This window comes from Prionailurus viverrinus, chromosome A1 (assembly GCF_022837055.1).
Source record: "Prionailurus viverrinus isolate Anna chromosome A1, UM_Priviv_1.0, whole genome shotgun sequence".
Taxonomy (NCBI): Eukaryota; Metazoa; Chordata; class Mammalia; order Carnivora; family Felidae; genus Prionailurus; species Prionailurus viverrinus.
This window is the reverse complement of record NC_062561.1, coordinates 140,238,322-140,263,462: the sequence shown is the minus strand read 5'-3', so window position 1 is coordinate 140,263,462 and position 25,141 is coordinate 140,238,322. Positions and strand designations below refer to the sequence as shown.

Sequence of the window (25,141 nt, the reverse complement as noted above, 5' to 3'; positions counted from 1 at the left end):
TTTTTCCCCATTGAGGATGATGTTAGCTGTGGGGTTTTCATAAATGGCTTTCATGATGTTTAAGTATGTTCCTTCTATCCTGACTTTCTCGAGGGTTTTTATTAAGAAACATTGCTGAATTTTGTCAAATGCCTTTTCTGCATTGATTGACAGGATCATATGGTTCTTATCTTTTCTTTTATTAATGTGATGTATCACGTTGATTGATTTGCAAATGTTGAACCATTCCTGCATCCCAGGAGTGAATGCCACTTGATCATGGTGAATAATTCTTTTCATATGCTGTTGAATTCGATTTGCTAGTATCTTATTGAGAATTTTTGCATCCATATTCATCAGGGATATTGGCTTTTAGTTCTCTTTTTTTAATGGGTCTCTGGTTTGGGAATCAAAGTAATACTGGCTTCATAGAATGAGTCTGGAAGTTTTCCTTCCCTTTCTATTTTTTGGAGTAGCTTGAGAAGGATAGGTATTATCTCTGCTTTAAACGTCTGGTAGAACTCCCCTGGGAAGCCATCTGGTCCTGGACTCTTATTTGTTGGGAGATTTTTGATGACTGATTCAATTTCTTCGCTGGTTATGGGTCTGTTCAAGCTTTCTGTTTCCTCCTGATTGAGTTTTGGAAGCGTGTGGGTGTTTAAGAATTTGTCCATTTCTTCCAGGTTGTCCAGTTTATTGGCATATAATTTTTCATAGTATTCCCTGATATTTGCTTGTATCTCTGAGGAATTGGTTGTAATAATTCCATTTTCATTCATGATTTTATCTATTTGGGTCATCTCCCTTTTCTTTTTGAGAAGCCTGGCTAGAGGTTTATCAATTTTGTTTATTTTTCATAAAACCAACTCTTGGTTTCGTTGATCTTCTCTACAGTTTTTTTAGATTCTATATTGTTTATTTCTGCTCTGATCTTTATTATTTCTCTTCTTCTGCTAGGTTTAGGCTGTCTTTGCTGTTCTGCTTCTATTTCCTTTAGGTGTGCTGTTAGATTTTGTATTTGGGATTTTTCTTGTTTCTTGAGATAGGCCTGGATTGCAATGTATTTTCCTCTCAGGACTGCCTTTGCTGCATCCCAAAGCATTTGGATTGTTGTATTTTCGTTTTCATTTGTTTCCATATACTTTTAAATTTCTTCTCTAATTGCCTGGTTGACCCACTCATTCTTTAGTAGGGTGTTCTTTAACCTCCATGCTTTTGGAGGTTTTCCAGACTTTTTCCTGTGGTTGATTTCAAGCTTCATAGCATTGTGGTCTGAAAGTATGCATGGTATGATTTTAATTCTTGTATACTTATGAAGGGCTGTTTTGTGACCCAGTATGTGATCTATCTTGGAGAATGTTCCATGTGCACTCGAGAAGAAAGTATATTCTGTTGCTTTGGGATGCAGAGTTCTAAATATATCTGTCAAGTCCATCTGATCCAATGTATCATTCAGGGCCCTTGTTTCTTTATTGACCGTGTGTCTAGATGATCTATCCATTTCTGTAAGTGGAGTGTTAAAGTCCCCTGCAATTACCACATTCTTATCAATAAGGTTGCTTATGTTTGTGAGTAATTGTTTTATATATTTGGGGGCTCCCGTATTTGGCGCATAGACATTTATTATTGTTAGCTCTTCCTGATGGATAGACCCTGTGATTATTATATAATGCCCTTCTTCATCTCTTGTTACAGCCTTTAATTTAAAGTCTAGTTTGTCTGATATAAGTATGGCTACTCCAGCTTTCTTTTGACTTCCAGTGGCATGATAAATAGTTCTCCATCCCCTCACTCTCAATCTAAAGGTGTCCTCAGGTCTAAAATGAGTCTCTTGTAGACAGCAAATAGATGGGTCTTGTTTTTTTTTTATCCATTCTGATACCCTATGTCTTTTGGCTGGCACATTTAGTCCATTTACATTCAGTGTTATTATAGAAAGATATGGGTTTGGAGTCATTGTGATGTCCATAGGTTTCATGCTTGTAGCGATGTCTCTGGTACTTTGTCTCACAGGATCCCCCTTAGGATCTCTTGTAGGGCTGGTTTAGTGGTGATGAATTCCTTCAGTTTTTGTTTGTTTGGGAAGACCTTTATCTCTCCTTCTATTCTAAATGACAGACTTGCTGGATAAAGGATTCTTGGCTGCATATTTTTTCTGTTCCTCACATTGAAGATCTCCTGCCATTCCTTTCTGGCCTGCCAAGTTTCAGTAGAGAGATCGGTCACGAGTCTTATAGGTCTCCCTTTATATGTTAGAGCAGGTTTATCCCTAGCTGCTTTCAGAATTTTCTCTTTATCCTTGTATTTTGCCAGTTTCACTATGATATGTCGTGCAGAAGATCGATTCAAGTTACGTCTGAAGGGAGTTCTCTGTGCCTCTTGGATTTCAGTGCCTTTTTCCTTCCCCAGATCAGGGAAGTTCTCAGCTATTATTTCTTCAAGTATACCTTCAGCACCTTTCCCTCTCTCTTCCTCCCCTGGAATACCAATTATGCGTATATTATTTCTCTTTAGTGCATCACTTAGTTCTCTAATTTTCCCCTCATACTCCTGGATTTTTTTATCTCTCTTTTTCTCAGCTGCTTCTTTTTCCATAATTTTATCTTCTAGTTCACCTATGCTCTCCTCTGCCTCTTCAATCTGAGCTGTGGTCGTCTCCATTTTAGTTTGTAGCTCATTAATAGCATTTTTTAGCTCCTCCTGGCTGTTCCTTAGTCCCTTGGTCTCTGTAGCAGTAGATTCTCTGCTGTCCTTTATACTGTTTTCAAGCCCAGAGATTAATTTTATGACTATTACTCTCAATTCACTTTCTGTTATACTGTTTAAATCGTTTTTGATCAGTTCATTAGCTGTCGTTATTTCCTGGACGTTTTTTTGAGGGGAATTCTTCCGTTTCGTCATTTTGGATAGTCCCTGGAGTGGGGTGGAAATGCGGGGCACTTCCCCTGTACTGTCTTGAATAACTGGTGTTGGTGGGCGGGGCCGCAGTCAGACCTGATGTCTGCCCCCAACCCACCGCTGGGGCCACAGTCAGACTGGTGTGTACTTTCTCTTCACCTCTCCTAGGGGCAGGATTCACTGTGGGGTGGCGTGGCCCATCTGGGCTACTTGCACACTGCCAGGCTTGTGGTGCTGGGGATCTGGCGTATTAGCTGGGGTAGATGGGCAAGGTGCACAGGGGTGGGAGGGGCAGGCTCATCTTGCTTTTCCTTTGGAGATCCGCTTCGGGAGGGGCCCTGTGGCACCAGGAGGAAGTCAGACCCGCCAGAGGGATGGATCCACAGAAGCACAGCGTTGGGTGTTTGCACAGTGCAAGCAAGTTCCCTGGCAGGAACTGGTTCCCTTTGGGATTTTGGCTAGGGGATGGGCGAGGGAGATGGCACTGGCTAGCGCCTTTGTTCCCCTCCAAGCTGCCCTCTGTTGTCCGGAGCTCAACAACTCTCCCTCCTGTTGTCCTCCAGCCCTCCCGTTCTCCGAGCAGAGCTGTTAGCTTATAACCTTCCAGATGTTAAGTCCCGCTTGCTGTCAGAACACACTCCGTCTGGCCCCTCCGCTTTTGCAAGCCAGACTTGGGCTCTCCTTTGCCAGCGGGCTGCCCCTCTGCCCCAGCTCCCTCCCACCAGTCCGTGTAGCGCACACCGCCTCTCCGCCCTTCCTACCCTCTTCCGTGGACCTCTCATCTATGCTTGGCTCTGGAGAATCCATTCTGCTAGTCTTCTGGCGGTTTTCTGGGTTATTTAGGCAGGTGTAGGTGGAATCTAAGTGATCAGCAGGACGCGGTGAGCCCAGCGTCCTCCTACACCGCCATCTTCCTCTGGAATGTTTTTATTTAACTTCATTTTTGAAAGATAGCTTTGCTGGATATAGAATGCTTGGTTGACACTTTTTTTCTTTGTACACTTTGAATATATTATTCCACTGCTTCTGGCCTCCCTTGTTTCTGGTAAGAAGCTGGCTGTTAATCTTCTTGGGGTCCCCTTGTAAGTAATGAGTCATTTTTCTCTTTTGTACATTATTTTCTCATTGTCTTTGACTTTCAGCATGTTTCTGTTTATGAACTTTTTCATGTTTATCCTAATTAGAAGTCACTGAGCCTCCTTTGAAAAGTACAGATTAATGTTTTTCAATAAATTTGGCAAGTTTTTAGCCATTATTTTTTCCAGTATATTTTCTATTCCTTTCTTTTGTCCTTCTAGTACTAGAAGTCCCTCTAGTAAAGTTTTCATTTTAGTTATTGTACTTTTCAATTCCATACCTACTACCTGGTTCTCTTTTTTAAATTCTGTCTCTTTATTGATATTTTCTATTTGATATGACATTGTCATCATTCCTTCCTTTACTTGTTTAATTATGGTTTCCTTTAGTTCTTTCAATATTTTTATAATAGCTGTTTTGAAGTCTTCGTTAAATCCAACATATGGTCACTCTCACAGATGTTTTCTGTTGCTTTAGTTTAGTGTATGTGTCTTACTTTTCCTGTTTTCCCACATCTGTCATCATTTTTTGTTGGAACTGGACATTTTAGATATTTTTAAATGGGTCATGGATTATAGTAAATTTGCGTACTGGCTTCCACCTTCTCTTAGGCTTGTTATTGTTATGTGCCTGCTTATTTAGTTACTGGATAGATTGTTTTAGTGAGGTTATTTTTACGTACTATAGTGTTAAACTTTTGATATTATATCACATGGACTTAGGCCTTGGCAGGTCTCTCTGTGTCTCTTTCCCTGACCATAGCTAACCATCAAGCTCCACTTATTGCTGGTTCATTGTTCTATTGTTTTCAACAATGACCTGAAGCATAAATTGCTACAGACTAATCCATTTAAATGTGTGCTCCTTTGAAGGGATAGTTTTTGAGGTCAGTGTTGGAGTTTTATTCTGACTTTAAGAAGTCTCTGCCCTACTATCTATTCTCCCAATTTTCTCCTGAAAACTAGCCAGCATACAGCTTAGCCTGTATCTCCAATGAATCCACCAATTTACTTTCAGTTGTCTTTTACCACAACCTGTACTGCCTTTAAAGTGCCTTTGAGCTTGAACTTCTATGTTCTGTTGCAAATGAAGTCATTTCCTTTGGAGGAGATTAGGAACCATCTGTTTTAAGGCTTCCTTCTTTTCCCAGGCAAAGTCTCTGTACCTTAGCTCGGGAGCTGGGTGAGAACACAGCAGTTTTTCTTTGAACGGCACCCCGGCTTTAGTAGTTGAGCATTTAGCTGAGGCAGGCACAGTAGCTTCATGCCTTTATAGCTTCTCTCTCCTGATGTGAAACCACCACCTTTTAAGCCAGGCAAGGGTGATCAGGGTCCCAGTAGTCATAGTGACACCATGCCAAAGGTAGAGCCCCTACCTTGCCAGTGCAGGCTATGCAGAAGGGATCCCCTGCCTCTTTTATTTTTGTTTTTCTTTAAAAATGTTTTTAATGTTTATTTTTGAGAAAGAGAGATAGAGTGCAAGTGGGGAAGAGGCAGAGAGAGAGTGAGACACAGAATTGGAAGCAGGCTCCAGGCTCTGAGATGTCAGCACAGACCCCGATGCGGGCTTGAACTCACAAACCATGAGATCATAACCTGAGCCAAAGTCAGATGCTGAACCGACTGAGCCACCCAGGCATCCAGCCTCTTGGCTGCACTTACCTTCAACTTAACCTTAGCAACTAATAGCTGAGGGCAGGATGAGAAATGTTGATATCCTGCCCTTGACAAGAAGGTGGCCCTCTGACTAGGGGCTGTAGGGAGAGGGAGCCCTGTGTTTGTGGCTACACATTCTGGAGTAGAATCTGCACCTCACTGAACCGGGAAGGGAAGAAGGAAGCAATCTTGGTTCACATACCACAGACTCCCCTTTTTTTTTTTTTTTTTTTTTACCTAATTGTCATAGATTTAGCTGAATAGATGTCTATTTGCTGCATGCCTTTATGACCATTTTCAGAGATTTAAACGATTTTTAAATGCTTTTTCACCTGGGAGTGGATCCTCACATTGTCATGCCAGAAGTTGATTCTAGAATATTTATATTTGGTGAGACTTCTGATATAGTTAGGTTTAAATTTATCACATGACATCTGTTTTCTATTTCTCTCATCTCTTCTTTGTTCCCTTTTTCTTTTTTTTTTTTTTTGTGTTCTATCTCCTTTGTTAGTTTATTAGCTACAACTCTTTTTACTCAGTTGTGGCTTTAGAGTTTATAGTACATATTTTTAACTTCCCCCAGTCTGCCTTTAAGTGATATTGTACCACTTTATGTATACTATAAGAACTGCAAAGTAGCATGCTTCCATTTTTCTACTCCTGACCTTTGTGTTATATATTTTACCCAATGTTATAAATTCCATACTGCATCATTATTTTTGTTTAAGCAGCTAATTATCTTGAGATTTAAATAAAAAGAAAAATATCTTTCTTATGTAATTACTGTTACTGTTTTTCTTTTCTTTGTGTAGATCCTGATTTCCATTTGCTATCATTTTCTTCTCTTGGAGGACTACCTTTAACATTTCTTGTATTGAAGGTCTTCTACTGATAATGAATCCTTTTGACTTTTGCATTTGTGAAAAAGTTTATTTTACCTTCATTTTTGAAAGATATTTTTGCTAGATACAGGTTTCTAGGTTGGAATGTTTTTTTTCTTTGAGTACTTTAAAGATGTTGCTTGACTGTGTTCTTGATTGCATTGTTTTCAACAAGTAATACACTATTGTCCTTAACTTTGTCCCTCTGTACATAATGTGTCTTTTTGCTCCTTCTGGCTGCTTTTAGTGACTTTCTCTTGATCCCTGGATTTAAACAATTTTGATTATGAGATGCATTAGCATAATTTTTTTCATGTTTCTTATACTTAGGGTTTATTGGATTTCTTGAGTCTCTGGGTTCCAAATTTGAATCTCAGATGTGGAAGAATTTCAGCCAATTTATTTCTTCAAGTGTTTTTTCTTCCCTCCCCTCCTTTTTTAACCTCTTATTACACACAGATTGGTTGAAATCATTCCACAATTCACTGATTATCTGTTCATTTTTTAAGTTCTCTTTTCTCGGTGTTTCATTTTTATGCAGTTCCTATTGCTTTATCTTTGAATTTTCCAATCTTTTTGTTGGCAATGTCTAATCTATTATTAGACATGCTATTCCCATCTAGTACTCTTCATCTCACACATTGTAATTACATCTCTAGAACTTTGAGTTGAGTCTTTTAAAAAATATTTTCCCTGCCTCCACATAACTTTTGAACATGTGGAATATGATTATAATAACTACTTAATGTCTTTATCTGCTGATTATAACATTCTTATCAGTCTTGGTCATTTTCAGTTGATTGCTTTGTCTCTTCTGTATGGATTGCATTTTCCTACTTATTTGCAGGCCTGTTAATTTGTTATTGAATCCCACACATTGTGAAATCTACCTTGTTGGATGCTGGATATTTTTGTAGTCTTATAAACATTTTATATATTTGTTCCAAAATACAGGTAAGTTCCTTGGAAACAATTTGATCCTTTTAAGTCTTGCTGTTAAGATGTGGTAGGCAGGATTGGAGCATGTTTTCAGTCTAGGGCTAATTATTTCTCACTACTTAAGTAAGTTTCTTCTGTGTACCTTACCAGTGCCCCACCAGTTTTGAGTTTTCTGTTGGAAACAGGCACTATTTTTGCCCTTTCTGAATGCCAGGTGTCATTACCTCTAATCACTACTCAGCTGAATACTCAAAGAGGACCCTCTGAAGATCTACAGAGCTCTCTCTCTCTTTGTATTTCTCTCTTCTTCAGTACTGTCCTACAGACTCTGGGCACTTTGCCTTCCTATACTCTGCTCTGCCTCTTCACCTCCGGGAGTCCACAGGCTTTGCCTGGATCCCCTCTCCCTGTACCATGACTTGGAAATTCTCTCAAGTCAATGGCTGGGACACTTGGAAGGCTCACCTCATTAATTTCTCACTTCTCAGGGATCACTGTACTTTGTTGCCTGATGTTGTTTGGTATCTTACACACTATCGCTTTATATATGTTGTCTATTTTTTGTTCGTGTTAGGACAAATCTGCTTCCTCTTACTTCATCCTGGTCAAAAGCAGATGTTCACATATTTCAGGTATTTTTCCTTCTTAATTTTTCTTTTATTTTTCACTTCAGGAGACTACTCACAAAGCCAGTGTTTTATTGAGTGGTAAAATTAAGGTAGAAAATGGTCAGATTTATCAAAATCCAGTCACCTGGCTCAAGGATCTTCTAGGAGACGACAGTTACGTGACTTGGAATTATGCTTGGAGTAAGGTGGGTCATTCTTAATTTATCTGTAACTTCATATTCAAATAGAAATGTACATTTTTATGATAAAACTATTATTTTTAAGAAATCTGAACTTCTCCAAGCTCGTTTATGTCCTCATATATCCTTAATACAATATGCTACGTGCTTTCCCCTACAACTCTTGTTTAACAGAATTCCCCAGGGGCAGACTTGGACAGCTGACTGAGCCTCTCCATCCTTGTTCCTCACCTAGTCTCAGAAATTCAAATGTCCTGATTCCCCCCTAGGATTCCCCCAGGTGATTTCAGGTCTTTGTGACTCCCTAGAGAAAATTTGGGACCTCTGATGTATTGATAATTAATATGTTAGTATTCTGGTGCAGTGAAGGAAAATCTTCCCCAAGACCACAGGAAGGAGCAAGCAGCCTAAGACCCACAGAGGTTATGCTGCACTTTTGTTTGAATTCAGTCTTATCCATCAGTTGCTAAACCCCCAAAAAGAAATACTTGTTTTCATTCTGACTTCCCAGACTTAGTAATCTTCCCCTCAGTTCTGTCTTCTGCGTTGTAAGCCCAGTTTAACCACCAGTTGAAGACAATTAATGACTGACACCTTTGATGGCCAAGATCAGCCACCTCCAGATATCCATTGTCACACTTCAGGGAAGAGTCTTGGAATGATTCACCCAGGAAAGTGTGAATCATCAGACATCCACCATTACTGTTAAACAGAATTGCAGATGCCTTCAGCCTCCACTAGCCATTACAGTAAGCCTCAGTGTACTAGTAATAAAAGGCCCAGTTTCTTCTCTCCTTTATTGTCCCACTTAGCTCTGCCCACCCTCCCTCCTAGTTTCTCCTCTCCTTCTGCATCCCTAAATTGCTTTCCAGTGTTCTAGACCTTTGTGTCAGGTGCTTCCAAAATTGTGTTGTAGTTCCCTCACTTACATCAGTACATCTTGGATTTTTTTCTACTTTATAGTCTTTATGGGTTTTTTCTTAAAGGTTTTTTCTAGTTGTTTATTTCCCACCCCTGGAGTCACCAGGCCACCTGCTTTCAATTTACCCTGCCCAGTCCTTTCTGTGGATTCATAAGTCATATTTGCATGTTAGTAATTAACATTTTACCCTTGGAAATCCCTTTTTATTAAAAAGTTTCTCAAACTTGTGATAGATTTTATCATTTTGTTGAAATAGTCTATGCTTACAGCCTGAATATGGTTCTGATTTCTGTAGTTTAGTTTTTTTGAGCTCGACATGCCTCTGCTACAGTGTGCCCAGTGATGACTCAGTTCTCCCACTCTTTTTCTTTATTGGAACTACTGCATTTTCTGCTTTTGAATAGCTGGCTGTGACATCATTTGGCCCTCACTCTGTACTTAAGCCTCATTTATATATCACATTGCCTGTGGTCTTTTCTCATTGGACATGTCAGTTAGTCATATGGTTTAACACCGAGGTGATAGTGAAGTCAAAGGCAAATGTGGGTGCTAAAATTAGAATTATTGGGTATAAGATATTCGTACAGATTAAGTAGGCTTAGATTTGTTTTAATATTCAAAAATAGTCTTAAAAATTACCACAGGGTGCTCATGTACTTTTAATAAATACCCCAAGCTGAGAAACACTACCCCAGTAAAAATTTTTGCAGTGTTTAAAACCCTCTTTTAAAACTTAACACAGAAACCTTTGCCTCCTCTTATCTTGAAGTAACTCCTGACTTCACAGTTGCTTCTGAGTGACAGGGTGTTTTGGCTACATTGGTCAATGTGAACATTTCTCCTGACTCATTCTGAGAATGCTGGTGTGGCTATAGGTCCCGGAGTGGTTGCTTGTCAGGCAAGAAATGCCAGAAAACTAGGTCTTATCCTGCCTCAGACAGAATGACAACAGCCACTAGACACAGAGATGACTCATACTTCCTACCCAAGCAGCTGGGCTGCTATACAGGGAATTCTGATGCTTACTCCCACTGGGCATCACTGATCCCTCTCACTCCTGCAGTCTCCTGACTATTAGGTATCATCCTGATATGGCAGAGTGATCTCTGGGAGGGAGACAGGAGACCAGGCTGGTTCCCGGTTCCACTCGTGATAAGTTACATGATCTGGGAATGTTTTTCGATCCTGCCTACACATTGGAATCACTTGAGGAGCTTTTAAAAACTGCTAATGCCTGGAGGACCCCAGCTCCATACCTTCTGATCTAATAGTCTTGACTGAAGACCAGGTGGCAATTCAGGCTTTCCAGGTAATTGTAATATGCAGCCTAGAGTGAGAATCACTGATCTGGATCAAGTCACTTAACCTTTCTGAACGTCATTTTTCTTATGTATGAAATAAGTAGTAGTGCTAAATGGTCTCTAAAGACCCTTCCAATGTGGAAATTCTAGGACTTGGATAGTTATGTGTGATTTATAAAGGCTTTTACATGTATTCTTTCACAACAACCCCATGAGGCAAGAAAATTAACTATTTTCTCTATCTATGGATGTAAAACCAGAGTTGTAGGAGATTAAGTGAGTTGATTACCCCCAAGGCCAGTAAGTGCCAGAACTAGGATTAGAATCTGGTCTTTTGGTTCCCTGTATATTATTTTCCACATTTACAACAAGTAAGGGCAGAAGGACATTATTTTCTACATTTACAACACAAGGGAGCCCACATTCCTTTCATTGGAAACCAGTTGCTGTGAACTGAAAAGAGCACACAGTGTTACCTAGCTGTCTTTGTGGATTTATGCAAAGCCTCATTCTTGTGCAGCAAAAATTGCTCACTTCTGGCCGAAAAAAATGCCTTTCTGTGATACAGTTGTGGTAGGAAATTGTAAGAATGGCAGTGACCATTCATTTTGTGAATGCTCAGGGCTGGATCTTTGCAGATGAAGAATACACTGCCATTTTGGGCAGTGACTGAAGGAGCAGTGACTGCTCTCTTGGGCAAACATACTTTCCATCCAAATGACTCACTCTCTGAGTTTCGACCCTTATAAATTCACTGTTTTGGATCTAGTATTAACTTTTCTCTGTGGTTACCCCTCACCCTACACACTTTCTAAAATAATCCTCCCACCACCATGATTAGGAATATCAAGGTAGGGAAAGGTTGAGGTAGGAGTATAGAAAGTGATGGGAATTGTTGATCTGGACAGCCAGCCAGCCTCATTGAGTCAATTAATCATTCCTAAAGTGTCTTAATTAACTTAAACTTCTGTGAGTCCTGCTTCTACTCTGGAGACGTGGGCCCTTTCAAAATACAAATATCCAAGAGGTGTGTGAATCCCGAAGATTGTAAATAATATGAAGGCCTACTGCCCTTCTCTTGCCTGGAGCTACATAGACTGCCTGGGGGAAGTGGAGAAGGAAGTGGAGAAGGCTCTAGGATGGGGATTGGGAAGAGGGGGGCGGTGTGAAAGTGAACCTCACTTCCATCATATTTCCCCAGGATCTGTCTTTTGTGGCAGTTATTATACTTTTATCCTCCCTTCTCAAATATTTGAGAATTATTTTAATTTTTTAGCCAAATATGTCTTGGTGTTACAGTGAACCTAAAAGAAAAACCTATAGTTTTCTTCTGTTTCTTTGCTCTTTTCTGCCCCCTCTCCCATCCTCCAACAAAAACAATTTTCCTTTCCTCTTTCTTCCTTTTGGGATAGTGTAAATTTGTTTAGACTTGCTTCATAAAACTTGAAATGGAAGTAAAACAGTCATTTGATCATCCATGAACAGATTCCCATTAGTCAGTACCAACAAATGGTTTTCCTGAAGACATACGAAAAATGGACTGATACTTTCAAATAAAATAGAGCCCCAGCAGGGGAGTAAATTCTTGGACACCTCTTTAATGTTCAGAGGCAGGTTATGTTTTATATTTTCTCTTGATGCGTTAGAACATAAGGTATAGAGAAACATTTGTTACTGCAGTTAATGACAATTGAGATTGTACTTTATTTCTTCAGAGACCATACCAAAATAAAGTTAATTAATAATTTCACTTGGCTGATTAACTACATTTCCAGAATAGTGGCTAATTGAATCATGCATCTACCTCACACACACACAGACACACACAGACACACACACACACACACACACACACACAAATGCACACCATTTCTTTCCCAAGTATAATATTAGGCAATCACAATGAACTAATTTCTGAAGAATAATGGACCTTCTACCTAAGAGCTTCAAGGAGAGCATCAGTGACCTTCGGATGAAGCACTCCTGTAGTTATACATTTTAGAAAAGCAGGACCACCACAACCTGCAGATAACCCTCACAGAACGCATCTTACCCTAACTCCGGCTTTATTACTGTTCTCTGGGGGGAGGAGGCATCCCATCAGCTGCCCCTCATCACAGTGGGTTTTGAGTGGTAAAGTTGTCAAGATTGCTGGCAGCTATGTAGTCCAAGACCCTAAAAACCTCACCAACAGCTCATCCTACATGCCTCTATCAGAGCAGGCATATGAGCTAGATTTGGATTCAAGATTTAGTTTAGGATTCAGAGTTTGAGTTATATGCAAATATGATGATTGTTGGCTCTTATGCTTTAGACAACTAGAGCACAGACACTATTATGAAATGGACAGTTTCCAGGAGTGACCAGTGCCTGTTCAGTTTGAGGTCTATATATTATTATCCTCATTCAATAAATTACCCCCACCTTGAAGAAACTAGATCTTTAACTCCGTGGATTTTCTTAAAGCTGTGTTCTATGTCTGAATTACCCCTAGTGCTATGTTTAAGACCTATGCGGACTCATGGCTTCTAAGGCTACTAAGGTACAATTTTACCACTTTATATTACCCAGTACTAACTGATAAAAATCTGCTTTAAATCTGAAGTACAGGTGAGAATATACTGAGCCTGCATATTGATGGGCCTGTAAGGTATTTTGGATATTATCAAGGCACAACGTGAACAAAATCTGTTGTTTCTAATTGTTAGTTGTTGGGAGAACTGACAGATGGCATTCAGAGGCCTCATCTCTCCTGTGGCAGGTGGGGATGGGTTAGCACAGTGGGTCAGACAGATCTGTTCCATTTCCATTACCAAGTTTGTTTGGTCATGGGATTGAGCCCAGAGGGTGCCTAAACCTTCCAGATTCCTTATGTCTGCCCCATTCTGTTAAATAACAGCTTTTACTGAGCACTCAAGACATGCTCGACAGTTTGCCAAATGCTTTTCATGTATTCTAATCCTCACAACAGCCTGATAAGCTTGGAGGTACTCGTTTTACAAATGCACAGAGGCTCAAAGAATGTAAGAATCTTGCTTAAGAGCTCAGACTGCAGAGGTTTTCTCCCCAGGATTGTCAGGCAGTATGCAAAGTGCTAAGAGTATAAAAATGAATATGACACAGACCTTGTCTTCAAGGAGTTTATGTTAATGGAAGCAGACCTCTTAACACATAATTTCATTTAAATGAGATAAGTTCCTTGACAGAAAAATAAGCGCAGAAATTATGGGGGTCTAGAGGAAGGTTATTGCCTAAGTTTCTAGAAGTTCTAAGAAAGCATCCTGGAGGAAGGGATGTTCGAGCTGAGACTGGATGGTTTAGCCACAGTGAGCCTAGCTTCTGAGGCGTATTATTAGGCTGCCCAGGAACAAAGAGTGGAGAACCCAAGGACCCTGTGGCAAATGTTCGCCAGTGTGCCTCAGCCTAGCCCATTTGTGTGCAGGGATCTCTAAGATCTGACCTTCAAGGCTGATAAACAATAGCTAAGTTGACAAACAAACCAGAAAAACCCAAAAAAATTGGATGCATAGTCCTGAAATGATATTAATCTGAACAGTTAAATGTCTTATTTCTTGAAAAGTACTATTAACTTTTGTGGTTTAATTTTATTAGTACAATGCTACTTCTTTAACACTATAAAGTAGCCCATGCTGGTTTAATGGTTGTTTACTAAGTGAATGGAAAGAGAATTAATGATAAAAAGCAGGGGTAACAAATTTCTTCTCTAAAGGGCCAAATAATAAAGATTTCAGGCTTCATGGGCGTATGGTCTTTGTCACCAATATTCAATGATGGTGTAGCATAAAAGCATCCATTGATAGTAAGTAAATGAATGGGTATCTTTGTGTTCTAATAAAACTTTACTTACAAACAAAGGGGGCAGGCCAGATTTGTCCATGGACTATGGTTTGCCAGTCTGTGATAGACAACAGTCAATACTTTACCAAAGTTACAATTTGCAAGAGAGACGTGTATTTGCTTCTTTTGAAATGTAGAATTTTTGAATTCTGTGCTTACTTGTGTACAGGTAACATATCTGGGGAAAGAGCTTGTAAAGTACGTTTCTGAGGAAATACCTGTACCCTCAGAGCCAAACATGGCGCCTCAGCAACATCAACCTTGTCTTCCAGGTACGTGCAGACCAACACCCATTTCTTAGTTGTGAGGAAAGTGCCCAAAGCTACTGAGAAAGCACTCCTTGTTTTGTATTTTCATTCATGTAACATTCAAATAACCATTCTACAGTGAACAATTCAGTGGCATTTAGTACACTCACAGTGGTGAGCAACCACCACCTCTGTGTAGTTCCAAAACAACTTTCATTACCCAAAAAGAAACTCCACACCCATTCAACAATTGCTCCCCTCGGTCTACTTTCTGTCTGTATGAATTTGCCTGTTCTGAATGTATCATATAAATGGAATCATATAATATATAACCTTTTGTGTCTGACATCTTTCATTTAGCATAATGCTTTTAAGGATCTTGCCCTGAAGGACATTCGGTTTCCCTTTTTTGGAAGTAGTGCTGCTGTGAGCATGTCTATACATATATTTTAACCTGGTTTTAGTTCTTTTGGATGTATACCTAGGAGTGGAATTGCTGCATCATATGATAATCATATGTTGAAGTTTTTGAGGAACAGCCAAACCGTTTTCCACAGCAACTGAGTCATTTACATGTCCACAAGCAACATACAAGGGTTCCAATTTCCCCACATCCTCACCAACACTTATTTTCTGTTGGTTTGTTTATAACACTCCATTTTTAAGCATAGTTCATTCTAGGAGAATTTTTTAAATGACACCTTTTCTCACAATTCCATTCTCTAAATCTATATTATACTTACTTTGGGTAGATTTTTAAGTGTCATATAAAAGGAAAAATGGTACTTTTTTCCTTCCTGCAGGCATGATTTGGTTAGTTATCTAAAATCAAGTACTAAAATAAATCTTTGCTTGTCAGTGTAAACTAATGTGCTTTATCTGGTGGAATCAACTTTAACCCAAGAAAGCTGAAGAGAATGTCGTCTTCATTGTTAAGCGGCAGATTTTGAAATGATCTGGGAAGAGGCCGCACACATTTCTACAAAACAAATATAACTAAGTCTCTGTTACCCTTTGCTTTTTCCCCCAGTGTCCCTGCCTCAGACCAGTTGGGGACAGTATAAGCAGAAATGGAAGTATAATACAGAAGATGATAATTCTGTGATAACCAGAGTCAACAACCAAACAGGGATTACTATCATTAAGCCCCTAACCAGAGTCTCCCCAGGGCCATCCTTCCTACAACAAACCTTAATAATTCCAAGGACTTTCCTTTCCTAACTTTATATCTAATCCACTGTAACCTCCTAGGGTCCTTCTTTGTCTCAAAAACTGGCTTTAGAATAGGATGCATTTTCCCCATTTTTCTGAAGATAGCCTCAAGAGTGCTTTTCATCATTCTGGGAGAATAGATCTGGTAAAACAGAAATTGTCTCTCTCTCTCTCTCTCTCTCTCTCTCTCTCTCTCTCTCTCTCTCTCTCACACACACACACACACACACACACACACACACACACACACACACAGGAAAGTCAAGCAAACCCTTTATCCTCCTGGTTTCTAACCTCAAGAATTAGAGCAGAAATACAGGATCTTCCCTATTTCCTATTTCACAGAAGTTATCTGCTCCTCAGGTTTCTTAGCTCTAGGCAGGCATTTCCAACCCTAGCCATTTCTCTCCTTCCTCAGAGGGCTCATGGTTCCCCTGCTAAGTGAGCATGAAATAAAAAATGGGTTCTGAACTGCTGCTTCTGTTGCCTGCAATATAAACAAATTTCTAAATCGTAAACACTGTTTACAGAAATACTGAATTTTCTTTCCTTTAGATATTTCACACAGTGTCAATGCTAATTTGAGAACTATGGAGTGCCAATATGCCAGCCAACTTCTTGCTACCTTCATCTGGGCCTAGGATGCTGCAGGTCTCTGCTGGCATTCTGTAGGCTGCTGTTGGAACTTTATTTGAACCTCTTTAATTTAGGACTCTTCTGTATCTGGTTTTGTAGTACCTGACAGAAATCCAACAACCTGGCAGATTAGAAAAATGTAAACTCTATAACCTTATTACAAGCCAACCATTGAAGAGAAAATCTTTTTCCCTCTTTTGCATATCAAAATATCATGGAAATTGTGGATCTGACATTCTAGGATACACAAAGTTTGAAGGAAAAACAAGGCCTTACAGATTTCAAAAGCCTGCTTCGTATCATGAACATAATCTGTTCTCTTACACTTTTTAATGGTCACACTCTTCAGAATAGTGCTTTCTGGGAGTAAGGAAATTAGGAAGACCTATTTACATTTCCCAGACCTAGGGTGATTATGCATCCCAGCTGGGCCAGGGCAGTCCTTAATCCAGCGAATTTATTAGTAGCACTCCCTTTGACTTGCAGATGCGCCTTGTTTAGATGACCTAGTATAGGAACCAAGCAAATAGGTGTTGGAAAAATGAAATTTGGAAAAGGTAAAAAAAAAAAGAGAAACTCTCCAATTTCATTTACTTTTTTTAAAGTTTTTATTTAAATTCCAATTAGTTGACATACAGTGTAGTATTAGTTTCAAGTGTACAACATAGTGATTCAACACTTCCATACAACACCTGGTGCTCATCACAAGTACCCTCCTTAATCCCTGCCACCTTTTAACACATCCCTCCACCCTTCTGCCCTCTGGTAACCATCAGTTTGTTCTCTATAAGAACTATATAGATTCTTACATACTGTTGTGCAAATAGATGGTCAAATTTTATGCATAACACTATATTATAAATTTTTTTTAACGTTTATTCATTATGGAGAGAGAAAGAGAGAGACAGAGCATGAGCAGGGGAGGGGCAGAGAGAGAGGGAGACACAGAATCCAAAGCAGGCTCCAGGCCCTGAGCCGTCAGCACAGAGCCTGACGGGGAGCTCAAACTCACAAACCGTGAGATCGTGACCTGAGCCAAAGTCGGACGCCCAACTGACTGAGCCACGCAGGTGCCCCAGCACTCTATCTTATAAATAATTGCTGGCTACCTAATCTTAACCCCCTGATGGACTGAGATCTTTGAGTTCAGAGAGACTTTTCTGGGCTTTTTCTCCTTATTATATTCCCCAAAGACTAGCACAATAGCTTGCCAGTAAATGTTCATTGAATAATGTTCATCAAATAATAATGAATTAATGGATGCATGAATATGATCCAAAGGACTGCTAATTTAAAACTGAATTTACTTGTGATTGACTGTCCTAAGAAGTAGACATGCCTAGATCTCACAGGCTTAATGGAATTTGTTGTGAAGAATTCAACAGATTGTAAATAGGATTTCGGTTAGGTAATATTATCTCCTTTATCTGAATTTTTGACATCTGACTGTGAGATAGAAGACTAATGGCCCTTCACATTTTTTCAACCAGATACTTAAAAGAGAGCTATATCCTTCTACTTCCCCCTCTTCATGATAAGTAATAAATCTGTTTAGTTTTGGTAACATTTCCTAAACCTCTTTAATCAGATGATGTCAGCATTTCATGGGACAGATAGCAAACTCAATAACTAATTTATTTCTTCATATCATTTGGAATCATGGTATCAAGAATATCCTAGGGGCTCCTGGGTGGCTCATTTGATTAAGCATCTGACTCTTGATTTCAGCTCAGGTCATGATTTCGGTCATAAGATCGAGTCCAGTGTCGACATTCTCTGTCTCCCAGTCTCTCTGTCCCTCTCCCACTCCCACTTGGGCACACGCATACTCAATCCCTCTCTCTTTCTCTCAAAAAAAAAAAAAAAATCCTGAGTCACGAAGGTTAGTGATAAAAGTTTTTAATCTTGTTGTTTTCAGACTTTATCCAAGAGCTTTATTCTTAGTCCCGCACAAAAACTAGTCAAGTTGGTAACTCAGGTGAATGTGTTGGTGGACTCCAGAGTGCTAGAATGTGGTACATTAACAGATTTGAAGGTATATGCTATTTGTAATTAAAGATTTTAATCAGGGGCACCTGGGTGGCTCAGTCGGTTGAGTGTCCGACTTCGGCTCAGGTCATGATCTCGCCCTCCATGAGTTCAAGCCCTGTTTCGGGCTCTGTGCTGGCAGCTCAGAGCCTGGAGCCTGCTTCAGATCCTGTGTCTCCCTCTCTCTCTGCCCCTCCTCCACTCTCACTTTGTCTGGTTCTGTCTCTCAAAAATAAATAAATGTAAAAAAAAAAATTTTTTTTTAAAGATTTTAATCATACAAACACCAGCCTTAAAAAATGAAATTCTGTTGGTGAAATCCTGATATATATATATCACTAAAGTCCTTAGAAGCTATAAAATGGAGTGAATCTATGGTGCATTTTCCCTTGAAATTTCACAACTTCCTCCTAAGCCTCTGCCTACTTGGCTGTAGTTTCTCTTCTGTGTTATTGAGGAAATCTTCACTGATATTTCAGAATAAATTGGAAGGAAAAAATGAACATTCCCAAACTTCTACATAATTTGTGATCACTGTGTACAAACATATCAATCTTTTTTACAGTACTTAAAAAAAAATCTGTTAATGCAGATCACAATTCATTATTTACTCAGAAAGCCAATCTTACTTATATATATCTATGTCCCCTGTCAGCACAGTAGTAAAACACTCAAAGAAAATTATGTCAAATGTATTCATCTAAGAAAAAAAGAGTATCTCCTGAAGTCTTTCTTTTCCCAAGCCATCATTTAATGCATATTAATTACATCATTTTCTTTCATCATTTCTTCATTTGAAAATAGAACATGCTTTTTCAGAAAAAAAAAAAAAATAGACTCTTTTTTGATTTTGCTAAAAACTGTCCTTGACCTACTGATAATATGTTGTAAATAAATTACTTTAAAGAAAGTGTTTTGTTCATTCCAGTGCTATTACTGTGCTTCATTGCTCTGTAAAAGTATATGTAACAGAGAGAGCACAAACATTCACAGGTGCTTCTGTTTTATGTGGTTAAGAACTTCTTCAAACTTAAACACCTAAGGAAGATGGGTGTCTGATAACAGAGCAGAAGGTGTTTATTTCAGCTCCTGTTGATGATTCTTGATTGTTTTTCATTACTTTAATCATAATTTTTTTCATCCTAGTATCATGATTAACTTTGACCTAATTCTTAAAGTGGAGGATATATATCCACTGATAGGGGAGGAAAGAGAAGAAAACTAATTTATCTGTTGAGCACCTGCCGTGTGCCAGGCCCTCTGCCAGATTGTTTTACATACCTTAGGCCTTTGATGAGTTTCTTATTAGTAAAACTCCAGACCTGATGTCTGTACAACACAGAAAAAAACATGAACACTTTACATATAAAGTCAACTGTCTCAAACCCAGTTCAGCTTAAGAAACCACGTATAAAATTTATTTTCCCATAAAGAAAGGGCTTAAATAATTTAAACTTCAAAATATAATGTCCAAGTCTGTTTCTTGATTCCAGTATAGTTTTCACAGGTGGCTTTTGATCTTATCAATATAAATCTATCTCATACTATTAATTTAGTTTTAAATATAAAATCACCTAATACTCTACCACCATGTTTAGCCTTTAGAATCCTTTTATTTTAAAAAGGCATTGAATTTTGTATTTCAATAGCTGTAATTGACTTTTTCCCCAGTGTAACTATAGCAGATGTACTTTTACAATCTATTAAAATAATTCCTAATCATTTTCCCTTTGACTGGAATTATACTTCTTGTTCAGAATGAGAATGTGTATGTATATATATACACTTCTGAACAAGAAGTATAATTCCAATCAAAGGGAAAATGATATATATATATATTCGTTTCCATTTATAACTAGAGTAAGCAAAGAAGTGAAATTTCTGTATCATCTAGTCTTGGACCTATTTTACAGATGATGAAACTGAGAACCAGAGAGGTAACATGGGTTGAATGAAAGGAGTACGTAGGTTAGTGATGTTTGAGGAGTGAACTATCAGTTAAAATAATGAGTCTGATTATTTTTACTTACGGTCTATTAAGGGAATTTTTTTAAATGTTACAGGAGAAAGAAAAGTAAAAGTTAAAATTATTTTTAACCTAACTAATTAGCTTGTCATTTTGAAGTGCTAATTTAGGCCACTAGATAACATGAATAGGTGCATGAGCCTGTCCTTTTGCCTAGTGATGAAGCTAGCAATTCAGTTTAAGGAGACTTGTGCAGAATATCTAATATTTGGTGATCTCGCTTGAGGAAAATGGGTTTCTTCCTACTTCTTGCATGAGTAGAATGGTTCATTAGTTAGCTGTGCAGTCTTTTTTGGGGACGAGGAGGAATGAGAAGAGCCAAATGTTCACACTGTGGCTATTTTCCGAGTTGTACTGGGCCGGAGAAGGCATAAAACTTGCATGAGACAACACAAGTTTGTGTGGCCTAGAAAACTGATTATCTGTCTTCCAGCCTAATACTATTTTCAGTAAGAAATAACGATAATAATAGCAGCTTATATTTATTGAGTATTTGCTATATGCTACTCAGTAGCCAATCATTTGACATGCATTAGCCCATTTAGTCCTCATTTCTGTTTCATTCTCAATTTACTGGAAATTATGGCACAGAGGGGTTTATATAACCACCTTCAGAAGCTGCAGTCATCCTTTTCTTGCCTTGGTGTTTTATACTGCAGACAGGCTTCTTTTTCCCAAGAAGTCAATGCTGATTTATAGCTTTATCTTGGGTATGGAATATAGAGTGAGTGAATTATGACTTGGTCAGAAATCTAATTTTGTGCTCAGTAGACTTGACTAGGGTCTAAGATTTGTAATAAGCAAATTTAAATACTATTTTTTTTAAATAGGTTTTAATTTGTTGGTTCTTCTTTAAATAGGAACTTCCAGAGAGTCAATGCAAAACATCCCACATTATCTACAAATAAAAGAAGTTCTATTAATCAGCGATCAAGAATTTCTCCCATGCCATATAATGGATCAACATTGGAAGTTCTATGTGGAATGCGAAGAGCTAACATTCTAAAACCTTGTTTTCTTAATAATTTAATAGGTATTTGTTCATATTATTAAGCCACATTCATGTTTTATCTTATAAGGGCCAGGGGGCCTATTTTAATACACACTTTATGAGTTGCTACTTAAGATGTGTGTTTACTATTGTAAGAAAAAATAGAACTCAAACTATTGTAGTTAGATAAAATACTTTTTTGCCATTGTAATAAAGGCATTTTTGAAATAAACCACATTGAATCTCTGGCTTTCTTTTTATTAACATAAATGTAAAACTCATCTTTCAGTCAATACTTCTACCTTTGCATAAATAACAGTTAACTAAAGGGAAGTAAGGATTAAAAAAAGATGGATAAATGGTCCTGAAAAGGCCAGGCTAAAGTGTATCTACTTAAAACAAGAACTTAATGTCCTGGTACCTTCCCCCATTTACTTTGGAACTTATCTTGTGACCAAAATATAAAATTATGAAAGAGGTTTATTTTAAATTTCATAAAATTTAGCATAGATAAAACTGTAACTATGGTAAGTCTTAGGACAAAAAATGAATCAAATGTTGATTTGGTGGCTGATTATTTTAAATAGGATATACTTAACCTTTTGCTACATTGTCAAGAAGATTTTTATTTTTTTTTTGTAAGAAAGATTTTTATAAGAGAAACTTGGGGAGCACCTGGATGGCACATTGGTTGAACATCTGACTCTTGATTTCTGCTCAGGTCATGATCTCAGGATCCCTTAGATAGAGCCAACATGTCAGTACAGAGCCTACTTGGGATTCTCTCTCTTTCTCTGTCCCCCCCTCCCCTGAATAAATTTAAAAAAGGAAACTTGGCAAGAGTTCTCAAGGGTCTGTCTGTCTTTTTGAGAGAGGATGCATGTGTGCATGAGGGAAGGACAAAGGAGACAGAATGAGAGAGAATCTTAGGCAGGCTCCACACCAGTGCAGAGCCCAACACAGAGCTCAGTCTCCTGCCCCTGGGATCATGACCTGAGCCAAAATCAAGAGTCCAACTCAACCAGTAAGCCATCGAGGCACCCCTCAAGGGTCTATCTTAATCCTGTGATTGCCATCTTATTCTTTGCCTATCTGTCATTAACCTAGGCACCCAAAGAAGCTTTTTGACTCCGTGGCTTGAGTCATCTGGGTAGAGGAACCAAACTGTGATAAAAATTACTCTCATAAGTGTTAGACTTTGGGAGATACAATCTTGCTTTTTTGATATTTTCTTATTTTAAATGTATAGAGTCATAAATATCTTTAGAATACATGGGAAACTGGTTAACAGTTGTCTGTGGGAAGAAAAATCGTGGGGCTAGTGAACTGAGAAGAAAGGGGGACTCTGAACCACATGTGCTCTTTGGCACCTTTTGAAATGCGTACTATGGGTGTGTTTTTGTTCAAGTAAAAATTTTAAATATCTGAAAAGGAAGCACCTGGAAAGGTTTGCATATTAATAAAAGTGTAAAGACATCTTGGATCATTTTTCTTCTTGTGAGAGTCCATTGAAAATGTTCAGGTTAGAATACCCCTACATGTCGTAATATTTGAGAGCTAACAAGTTTCTTACGCTATTATCATTTCTTCAGATTACCATGTTTTTCTAATTTTTTTTAACATTATAGAATTTTGTTAATGTTTGTTTGTTTGTTTATTTATTTATTTATTTATTTATTTATTTATTTTGAGAGAGATCACGCAAGCAGGGGAATGGTGGGGAGGGGGGAGGGGCGGTGGAGAGAGAAAATCCCAAGCAGGCTCTACACTCCGCGCTGAGCCCAACACAGGGCTTGATGTCACAAACTGTGAGATCATGACCTGAGCTGAAATCAAGAGCCAGATGCTTAACCGACTGAGCTACCCAGGCCTCCCTATTTTTGTAAATTTTTTTTTTTAAGTTTATTCGTTTATTATGAGAGAGAGACAGAGTGAGTGGGGGAGGGACAGAGAAGGAGAGAGAGAATCCCAAGCTCAATGTGGGGCTCAAACTAATGAAACCGTAAGATCATGACCGGAGCTGAAACCAAGAGACGCTTAATGAACTGAGCCACCCAGGTGCCCCTAAATCTTGAATAATGTACATGAGGTGGCCTATTTGGCTTTTGTTATTTAAGGAAATGTTTAAAACATGACTCATTTGCAAATATATGTACTAACATGAGAAATTATATATATATAAATGAAAAAAATTCACGTTGATAGGTAGTGGTTAATGCAAGTCCTGATTGTGTTGAATAAAAAATGTGCCTTTGAGTGTGTATATAATTTTTATAGCCAATAAATATGCATGTATTTATATTATGTGTGTGACATATACTTGATGAGTCATGAAATGTGTACTTGTAGATAATGAGCGGGGGGGGGGGGGTGCAGGTATGTTGAGTAAAAGCTCTGGAATGCCAGAAAGAAAACAATTTGTAGTGTCTGCCCTTAAGAGAGTTGGACTGGGAAGGGTGGAAGGATGCTTTTGCAGTGTAGATTCAACTTAAAAAAAACCAACACATGCTTCTTTTGAAACTTAAAAAAATAGTTTTTAAAGAATAACTTAAGCAGGTATTTTGTTTAGTGATTACAAAAGTCATACATTCTAAGTTGATAGTACAAGAACTTAAAATTCTGAGTTTTCATCTTAATGGTCAAATTCTTAAACTTAATTTTCTAATCCCATTAAGAATGTATCTACCAACTGGTAACTAACATAATCCCCAGTGCCCTTGAGGCATGCTGAGTCTTGTCCAAACTAAACAACAAAAGGGTCTGGAGTTCAGAGAGCTATGGATACCCCAGATCATCCCCGTGAGAAAACAACAGTGTGGAGTGTTTGCTAGATGTTTTGGCTATTTTGAGGTCTAAATGAAACCCTCAAGCTTCTGGCCTTAAGCCACGTATGGGACCTCCAAGAATAGCTAACAATCCAGTCTTCTACCTGATATTTGTATCCTTTCTATAACATTAACTTCTTGACCACCTCTAGGATACTCCATACTCAACAAAGAAGCCTATTCCCTTTCAGACAGGGAGTCAGTCCTGTTAGGAAGCTGGAACCACAATGTCCCAGACCTCACAATCCTATTATGATAAAATCATATTTCTTTTTATGAGTTGAATTACTATGGCACAGACTCCACGGGTCTGATTGCTGGGAATGTCCAAGCATACATCTTGTTCTTTTCTCAATTTCTCTTTCGTTCATTTCCCTCCACCTTACTTCCCTGAGTTCAGTAATTTTATCAGTGCATATCTAGACTATGTGCAACAGCAATCCTACCCCATTTCCCTCACCCAGTTCTTTATAAAACATGCACAGTGTGCCAAATTATTCTTAAAGATCTCTTTTCCTTCCCTGCTGCTGCAAGAGTAAAATCTAGGCCCAACATTCCAGTCCCCCCACTCTCCGGTCCTAACATAACCTTTGAGCTTCATCTGCCAATAATCTCCAGTCCTTGACTCACTCTTAAAAGCAAGTCATTCTTTCTTTGTCCCTATTATAGGCTGGATTGTGTCTCCTCAAAATTCATATGTTGAAGTCCTAACCCCTGAGACCTCAAAATGTGACTATATGTGGAAATAGGGCCTTTAAAGAGGTGATTAAATTAAAATATGGCAGTAAGGTAGGTCTTCATACAATCTCTTGTACTTCTATGAAGAAATGTGGACACATTGAGGGATAACAGAGATG

The 25,141-nt window shown here is 38.6% G+C and overlaps 1 protein-coding gene across 5 annotated transcripts in view; it reads left to right on the top strand.

Annotated features, from left to right (window-relative positions):
• The window catches only part of ANKRD31 (ankyrin repeat domain 31), a 137,570-nt gene extending 115,879 nt beyond the window's left edge, over positions 1-21,691 (top strand). For all 5 annotated transcript variants that reach the window (XM_047879451.1, XM_047823193.1, XM_047879458.1 and 2 more), the window contains 3 exons: positions 8,103-8,243; positions 14,488-14,590; positions 21,329-21,691. In XM_047879451.1, the coding sequence (XP_047735407.1) occupies positions 8,103-8,243; positions 14,488-14,590; positions 21,329-21,474 (390 nt within the window). In that variant the 3' untranslated portion in view covers positions 21,475-21,691. The remainder of the gene's footprint in view (positions 1-8,102; positions 8,244-14,487; positions 14,591-21,328) is intronic.
• Positions 21,692-25,141: the final 3,450 nt, after the last annotated feature.